General features: G+C 38.8%; 1 protein-coding gene across 3 annotated transcripts in view; it reads right to left on the reverse strand.

Annotated features, from left to right (window-relative positions):
- spegb (striated muscle enriched protein kinase b) overlaps positions 1-9359 on the reverse strand; it is a 103317-nt gene extending 93958 nt beyond the window's left edge. The window contains exons 1-2 of one of the 3 annotated variants that reach the window (XM_049484726.1): positions 9210-9359; positions 5891-6033 (exon numbers count right to left, since the gene is read on the reverse strand). Coding sequence is in view for 1 of the 3 variants with exons in the window: in XM_022680149.2 (XP_022535870.2) it covers positions 2242-2665 (424 nt within the window). In the remaining 2 variants the exon portion in view is untranslated. Of the gene's footprint in view, positions 1-2241; positions 3454-5890; positions 6034-9209 lie in introns of those variants that run through there. The other 2 variants (XM_049484725.1, XM_022680149.2) reach the window with 2 other exon arrangements.
- Positions 9360-9778: the final 419 nt, after the last annotated feature.

Below are 9778 nucleotides of genomic sequence, written 5' to 3' on the forward strand. Positions count from 1 at the left end.
AAGACTGCTTTCTGGCAGAGACCTTCTCACTACAGAAACAGACATTAAATTTCTCAGGCCACACAGGGCTTCACACTGGAGAGAGTGGCACAATCAAACGATCCTTGATGACCACCTATACATCAACACTGACCCATGAATGGACCTCCACAGACCCCTACAGTGTGATCAAACTAATGTAACTGAACCACACTGGGAGAGGTGAAGGAAAAAAACTGACATATGTTTTCATCACACAATGCTGGTAAAGGTGAAAGTGTGACCAGGCTAAATCAAAAACTAGCACCCCATGAACTATTTCTGTTGATGGACTGACCCCGAGAGCCCTGGACACGGAGCAGCCCGTAAAGCATGGTTGTTCTGCTGACAGTTTGACGGCAAAGATGATGGTGTTGGTGACATGGTAACTCTGCCAGTACGCAATGTAGCGGAATGACCAGGGCTGACAGGAAAGAAATGGGCACAAAGGCAAATCACAGAGAACTGACCATACAATTAACCACGCCTTATAACCGTAACCACATTTCTGTCAATAGTTGGCACAATAACACTTTTCTTCACAATTTTGCACCCTTAAGTATCTGTTAAGACTGAGGACATCTTTTCACCTCTTTTAACCAAAGCTGTTATTACTACATTTGACTGAATACATTTTGCTTAACATAGTCATCTAAACATCATGCTCAAACTGTGAAACAAACATACTACTTCCTTATGAAGGCTAGAACACAGACATATTAAGGGTATGCCTTTACCAAAACCAATGGATCATTTGGAATCTTTTTGTTAAGACTTCAATGTCAAATTTGTAATCTACTAACTATTTTACTTTAACTTTACTTTATACTTTACTTTATACTGCAGCATTCTACACCCTGTACTTCCCACACAACTCATTCTGTTCCTGCACTTTACTCAAAGTTATTCTGTCACCTATTGGACTATTTTCTTACTTCCACAAACACACACACACACACTCTAGATAACTACACTTCTATATGGCATCGTATATTATTTATTTAGTCTTACTTAATATATTTCCATGCAATTCCATTGGGTCAGTATGTCTATACGATAAGTTATTGTGTGTATTGTGTATACTGTGTATATTGTAAAGTTATCTGTATATCTTATTTTATTTCACTATACTACACGTTGTAAATACTGCTCTTTGCACAAACGTTGGAACCTAAACTTTTCACTCACATGTATACCTGTACTCTGTGACATGACAATAAAAAGTCTTGAATCTTGAACTGCTAAATTACTTAGAACCTACATCATAAAATTACATCATCCCTGTTGAGCCTTGTATGTCAAAAATGTCCGAAATATTGATGGAACAGGAAAAATACTTCTTAATTTGCAATGGAGTCAATTCATCAAGAAAAATGTTAACATAATGTAAAGAACATATGTCAGATTTACTGAAGTTATTATTTTATATATATTTATAGTTATTATTTTTTCATCTAAATGTATGCATTTCCAGATGTGACACACTAAACACTGGCAGCTCAAAAAAGCTAGTAACACACACAAGGCCCTTTCCGACTTCTGATTCAGTGCTTGAATTAACCATTCTGGGTAATTTCATCACTTCCATACATCACAGATCAGTGAGTGAGCCACTCTCTTCTGTGAAGTACTGCAATTTCACAGCTCTGCTTTGGGACAGGGAGCAGAGTGATTCAGCTCTTCAGCTGCCACCATCACTCTTTTTGTCCCACACTGCCACCAAACTGAACCCCCCTCCCCAAGGGGGACTTGCTGCTCACAGGCCCCTAACTAGATTCAGCAACTGGAAAAACAAACTATTGGAAACTCCATTTTCCTACTCTTGTTTAGACCATCCACCATTTTGTGAGACACACACCTCAGAGGGGATGAGATGCCCACCCATTAGGCCAATTATCTAATTTGCACCAAATCATTGTCACTCTGTGCCATTAAAGCGAGAACACTTCCCCTTCCCCTTATTTACTTACAGCGCAATATGTGACAATTAACAGCACCAGCTTCATTAAGAGATACCAGTGTTCTCCTACAAAGAAAATCCTCATATAAGCCTACATATATAAATCAGGTTCAGGTTTGAAGTCAAGTTATATATAAACCAAGTTTGAATGCAGGTTTAACCAAATGTAAGAATTCACCAAAAAGCGATGTGATGATTTTGAAGGACTGCTTTTGACACAGACTATAAGACTATTTGTAGTTGTGAATTTATTCTGAGGTTACCTTCTCCCAGATCCAGGACAGCGAGCACAGCGCTGCTTCTGGCCTCGCCTAGGTGGTTGGTAGCAATGCAGGTGTAGAGGCCTGCATCAGCGGGCTTGCAGTCACGGATCCACAGGCCTCCATATTCCTGGTTATCCATGCTGAGGAGATCATCGTTATGGTACCAATACAGTGAAGGCTGTGGGTCTCCAGCCACAGCAACCTTCAGGCGGATGTCACAGCCGGTACCAACGGCAGCGTTCCTCATCTTCCGGATGAAGACGGGGGGTGTTGGAGTGGGATAGGCAGAACTTGGGTCAGGCACCAGCTGGTCAGGGTTGACTTTAGCCCGTTTTGATGGTATCCGTGGGCTTGGGGGTGCAACCCGTCCAGATCCATCTTCAGCACCCTTCTTCAGGGTCATTTGCACCTCAGCCTTCCTCATGACTTAGCAGAGAGATGCTAAACTTTATGCACGAGCTTCTGCACAAGGCTGGTTTGACAAACAATTGAACTTGAGGGTACACCTACAAAAGAAGCTTTATTGCTCTGTTGTCCATTTCATAATTTGCTGCTTAAATGTAGCATTCCAAAAGCTTACCTGGAAACCAAGTTCACTACAATCAATGCAAGGCTTCAGTAAACGCAGTTTGTTGACTGCAACTCAAAGTGTCCTTAAATCGTCTCCTTAGATATTTAAAGAAGCTCAAGCAGCATACGAAATTGCCAACTCGATGTAAATAAGAAGCACTCTCTAGAAAGCCCAGAGGCAAGTGAAGGTCATCAATACATATAGGGATTACCTTCAGAATGCTTGCAACCAAGAATCATGGAATATGCTTCTCACATCCTTGAAGAAGTCTAATTAGCAAAGAAAAAACTAAACGTGTAATCTTTAGCCAATTAAGCAGCCAGAGCGAGTCCATGTATTCCTGGCGGTTGATATTTTTAGAGCGAGTCCCACAGGATCATGTTGCATTAGCAGCTTGCAGTATGGCCTTTCCAAAGTTCGGCCTCTTCTTTTCACCCCTTCTTGGTCAGATCCTACAGGACTTAGCAATGGAAAGCAACTTCCCGGTTGGTAGGTGTGCCTTTCTGGTGCAAATTTCTCTGGGCGTCCAGGTCTGTAGGCGTGTAGTTCAGCCGTGCCCACAGTTGCCCACTCTTTTCTCCCCCTTTGCCCCGCAAGTTAAGCTCTCTCAATCATAGCTCCCTCCCTCAGCAGTCAGGCTCCATGCCGAGGTGACAGAGCAGCCCCCTAAGCCTCCCAGTGACAGCTGCTCCCTGATAGGTCACATTTTTTGGACAGACCGGATGCGTCAACCCTGCCCCTCTCGCCCCACAGCCTGTCCCTTGGCACTTGTGGCCAATTGTATACTCCAGACAGTGTGACACAGGGCCTGGAGGAGGAGTTTGACAAGAAGCTCCATATGATTAATTTGTCAAAGATAGCTGCTAGACTGGACGCCCATAGTGTCACTTGGAACATTAAAGGGGAAAACTGTCTGTCTTTTTTTTCCTGTTGACTCCAGTTTTTGTAGTTGTTCTGGCCTGTTCTGGATTGTTTAAATATGCTCTTAAATGTGCACCTTGTAAGGCAGCATTAAAGCTTAAAAAAGTTAAACTCAAATGAATCATAACTACATTGAACATATAAATGTCCAAACTTACCTTGAACAAACTCTTTAATAACACAGAGTGACATCTGCTGGACAAGACTGGAAAATGCAAGCAAATGCAATGCATCCAGCTTTACACTATACTGTATTAGGATTGTATATTTGGCATTACTTAAACAAATATTAGTGGATAACAATTCTAATTAACGCATTTACCTACTGTAAGTTGCACCCATTGCTGCAGACACATAATGTGTAAACGCACAAACATATCTTGTCTAATCCATGTAGAGAAGTATTACTAATAGAATAGGATGACCTGGAGCAGATAATCATGAACCTATTAGCACCATGTCTAATGCCAAGCATAGGGTAGAGGGGTATAAATCCCGCCAGCTCTGAACTGTGGAGCAGTAAAACTGCAGTGTTCTCTGGAATGAGGATGCTCCATCCAATGCTTTTGGGATGAGTTGGGGAGTTAGGAATGAGGTGGACTGGTGACCTACAAGATAGTACTTAAATTTATCCACATAGTATTCTCAATCCAACTAATCAGCTCCTCCTGAGTCTATCTGGGTTGTTAGAGCGGGGAAACACCAAAGCCTACTTACTAGACAGGGAAACCCAGGGGTTACCTTGGAAACCAGTGGTGTAGTGCAAATTTCAAACTCGACTGTTTATATGTTTACCTTTTTTTTTTTTTAGAACAAATGCAAAGCAGTTTCACAGAGATTTAAGTCTAAGTGTCTGTGTTAGGGACCATACCTCAAATCAGACATTGTGGGACAGCGTGGAAAATGCTAAATAAAAAGAATGCAGCACTTATTACATTTACAACCCCTGAAGCACTTTAGTAGGGGGTGCAGGGGTTACAATTATTTATTTGTCTTATATGTCTAAAGATATATATATATATATATATATATATATATATATTCTAAGAAAGATGACATTTCACATTTTTTTAAATCTAATTTTTAAAACTATCATGCATCATATGCTAAACTTATATCTAGCAATAAGGGTTCAAACACAACTGAAAATCAGCCACTGTCTAATACCAATCTTGTAAACTAATAATAATAAATATACTGTATTTTTGAGAAATGACAAAAAACATAATATCACAACACTTTCATATATCAAGATGTTCTTAGACCTTATATCAAGCAGAAAAAAAACTTTAAAATTGTAATTTGATATTGTATAAAACATTGCACATCTTGCAAGGTTACTACTGTGTATGTGCACATAATGTGTAATACAATGTAAAAAATATAAAATGAAATTGACCACAAAAAACATGAAAAAAATGAAGCGAATGTAAGGAACATACTGTCTCAACTTGTTTCTGATTCAAAATTGTAATATAGAATCAACTAAAAACCTCTTATAATAATCTAACATACTCTATGCGCATTCAATATTCAAAATTACAAATCTAAAGAAAATTCAAACAATAATCTCCTGGCAATATAAGAACAATCTTTGCTAATTCCTAAATGGAAACATAAATAAAAGCTGGAGCTCGATATTTAGGATTCTTAATTCAGATTTAGCCAGCCTACAACATGTTTACAAAATATTTAAACCTCCAAACCGAATATCAGAGAATGTTTCTGGTGTCTTAACAAAAGCACATGAGTAAGAAGGAGTAGGATTTAATCAAATCAATCCATAGCAATCTAAATGTCATGCCAACTATGTGCTCCCCTTTACTCCTCCTCTGAAACCAAAGCTGGACTGCAGTTTGTCCTGCGGGGCCTGTCGCCATGGAAACAGCACCACTCTTTGGTCACAAACGAGATGTGAGGATGGAGCTCAGGCCTGAGAGAGAGAGAGTGAGTGGGAGGAGCAGAGGAGAGGAGCCACAAGACTTCACAATTCACACTGGGTGAGAGATGAAGAGACCACTACCAAGCATCACTGAAGGGCTTTAGGAGAGCATGCATGCATGCCCTGCAAACATCAGCATGCTTTCCAAAACTAGGCACAGTAATGATGATGATGAAGATAGAAACAATGATGATGGAAACATGAGTTGCACTTACGTCTCAGGATGCACTGGAAGCCTCTCTGCCAGCATTCTGCTGCAGCTGGTGCGGTGTGTTGGAGCACTGCCCTCTGCTGGTCAAAGCACTACATGACATGGTAGAGTTCCCTCTTGTGACATCACAGAAGGCCCACCAATGATCTGCAAATGATAAAACAGTCATGCAAGTTCAGAGAATAATCAACACTGCTGTGCTTAAGAAACAGTGTCTGGAGTTTATATTTTGTAAGCTTACTTAAAGGGTGAACACCTCTCTTAGTCTCAACACTCAGACCAGATCAACAAAAAAACAAAATTAAGTGCATAGTATGAATTCTTAATTGTAAGTTGCAAAGTAAACCCATTAGATCTACACTAAAACACAGATCCCAGTGTAATGTAACATTTTAGAAGTCAGAAGGCCTCTGATGTTAATGCTGTCATAATTTTTTTAAACAAATCAGTATTGTGATAATAGTGACATTCTGTCTAGAAAGCAGTCTATTTTGTATATGTTTTGGTTACTGCAAAGCTTTAAGGGTATTATTTATATATTTTTTATCTTTGCAGTTTATTCTTTATTACATTACATTTATTTTATGCTAATTTTTATTTGGTTACATGATTCTTATTATATAAAACATCCTGGTATATTATTTACAAATAACACAAAACAGAACGTTTGGTTCCACTGAATGTTTGAAACTGTTATACAAAATAAAACACTGAAATTTATTTTGTTGCAGTAGCACATGAACTTTGCAATATATTGTAATAATACACTGCCTGGCTCAATATAGACCAGGTTATGTCATCAATAGATTTTTTCTTTCCTGATGGCACGGGCATAGGTGACAATGCCAGGATTCATCGGGCTGAAATTGTGAAAGAGTGGTTCAGAGAGCATGAGATCATGATTTTTACACATGGATTGGCAACTACAGAGTCCAGACCTTAACCCCACTGAGAATCTTTTGGGTGTGCTGGTGAAGCTTTGTGCAGTGGTCAGACTCTACCATCATCAATGCTGCAAGATCTTGAAAAATTAAAAAATATTGGATTGAAATAAATCTTATGACATTGCAGAAGCTAATCGAAACAATGCCACAGTGAATGTCTGCAATCAAAGCTAAAGGCACTCCAACAAAATATAAGAGTGTGAGCTTTTTTGGGGGGTCGTTTTTTAAGGGTCATATTGCCCACCCCTACTGCCTACTCTACAGGTCATGAACTAGCCTTAGCACTGGCAGATCGGTGGTTTAACCCTGAGCGATGCCAGAGCCAAGAGGCTAGCTCCTTCTTGCTGCATTTAATGCTTCCCCCTTTCCCTCCATCTCAGTGCAATACTAGCCAAAGGCCTGTAAGCTGATGTAACAGTTAGCACTATATTCCAAGCATGCTCAGCTGTCAAGTGATGTCGCATTAGCTGTAGTTTAAAAATATATAATGGCTTCATGTGACTTGCAGGAAGCACATGATTTACAGAACTGGTTGCATTTGTATGATTGGGGAGTCATAAGAATTGGAAATTAAAGAAACTCAGGTTGTCAGGTTGACAAAACATTTACCATTCTTTGATCACCTGGGCCATGTGTGTACCAGGAATGTTCTATATATATATATCCTGCTATCCATTTTGTTTCCATTTTTTCCATTTCAGTGGAATCAATTTGTCCTCATATGTCACTCAGAGAAGTGATTTATATTTCTGTCTGTTAAATAGGAGGATTCTTCTTATTGTGCTATACAACAAAATCAACAGCCTGGCTTGTACAACTAGGCTTTATTCGGTATGAGACAGATAAATTATATGCACTCTCATGTAGATCACAGTAATGAAAAAAAATCACTCAAACTCCACATGTCTTCCCAACATTTAGGACGATGAAGTACTTTTATTTCATGAAAACCCTTGGCATTCATTAAGATGTTTAGACAATGATCATAAGGGGCTTTGGAAGGAAAACAGCTTTCTTTGAACAAAATCTGCAGAGAGATTTTATTTATGAAGTTCAGTGAAATTTATTTTAGTGATGCCAATCTCATGGGCTGCTCAGTCTGGGAAGCACACCAAAAGATTAATGCCTGCTCCTTCTTTTCAATATGTAGTATTTATGTCCTTGCCCGTATTTCTGAACATAAAGTCTCTAAACAGCAATTTTCCTGTGTGTTGGGGTGTATATGTTTGCATCATATGTTCCTACATGGCTATGAGAGAACATGGTGCTAAAATAATAATATTTAAATCTTGAGTTAGTCTAGAGTTAGAGTTATCTAGACAAAAATTATGTTTTGCAAGTCAATGGGATCCTCCTAAAATGCTTCTGTGCACATTCTTTTGAAACAGGCATGTAGTAAATAATTATTTTATTATGTTTGACAGGCTATTCAATTATTACGGGCATACCATAAATTATTATTCTGACATTAATTAAATTGTGTAAATTGAAGTGATTTTAAGTCTTAAGAATTTAAGATGTGTTACCAATAAGTTTAAGGCATTTGAGTTCAAGCACTTATAGGTTCAACCAAAGAAATATTTTAGTAAAACATTTCAGATTTTTTTTCTTTCTTTTTTGCATAGCCTATATCTCACCCTTGTATTTACTTAAAAAGCCCTCTTAAGCTCTATCCAGACCGGAATAGTTTCGGAATAGTTATATTTTACACTTCTACTCAGTGATAAAAACTCTTTTATCCGGACTGCAAATAGCCAATATTTATTTAACGCCAGGTGACTAAACCCAGAGATGTGCGTCTGGACGAGACTAAAATTACGACGACCACAGATTTCAGCGAAAAACAGTAGGTAATACTGCCTGTAATTTTCTCAGAGGACGTCTGAGAAAAACACATACATGGCTGTTCCAGACGGGGATAAAATCATAGAAGACCCCCAAATAAAAGAGAAAAATACCCCAGGACCCCCTGAGAAACTAATTCCGTCTAGATGGGGCTTTTCTAGCTAACAACAGCTAGCTAGCTAAACTAGCTACGCTACCTGGCTAGCTAAACTAGCTAGCAACACAGTCAACCTTTTCCTGACCACCTTAACTTACCAATTATATAGTGCAGTATATAATTGATGTGGAACATAAAAATAAGACCATAAAATTTAACCTCACACTGAAAAATATAAACTAGAAGCTAATAGTTGTGAGATATGTATATTTAGTGCTAAATGCCGTAACATGTTCCTCTTCCACTTCTGGGGCGTTTTATTGAGGTAACCTAGCTTAGGTTAAATAAACCGTAAGTTTTGCACTAAATAGCACACTTTAGCGTTAAATCATTTATTATTTCCTGTTTCTATATGTTTATAAACCCAATTTACTCACATTAATGAGAAGTTCTCACCTTCAATCTGTAGCTTAAAAAGCTAAAATGTTAGCGGCCCTGTTTCTCCGTTATACTCAGCCGTTACAAATCAAAATTCAAATTCACCAGCGCGCGACAACCAGTGTGAGTGACTGAATCACGTGGTCAGAAATAAAACACCTAGTGAAGATGAAATGCTGTGTAGGTTTTTGTCTCCGTTTTTTAAAATATATTCGTACACAAAAGCAGCGTTTTCAGAATTATCCCCGTCCACACGCACACGCCATACCACTACAAACGATAAAACAAACAGGAATTTTCTAGACATTCGGATGTTTTGTCGCCACTCCAAAGCAACAGAAAAATCGGAAAAAAACTGCACGCAGCGCATATTGGTGCCTCCGCTGTGTTAGTTAACGTGAAAGTAACTTTATATTAAACTGTGAACATGCTATTAATCCACAAATTGCAGAGAGAACAGGCGCTGTCCCTTACGGTAACGTAAATTACGGTCACTGGTTTATACCGATTACCTGTGTATACCTGTGTGATACAGCAGGGAAACTAGCATTACAGTGTTACTTTTAAC

Source organism: Astyanax mexicanus, chromosome 11 (assembly GCF_023375975.1).
Source record: "Astyanax mexicanus isolate ESR-SI-001 chromosome 11, AstMex3_surface, whole genome shotgun sequence".
Taxonomy (NCBI): Eukaryota; Metazoa; Chordata; class Actinopteri; order Characiformes; family Acestrorhamphidae; genus Astyanax; species Astyanax mexicanus.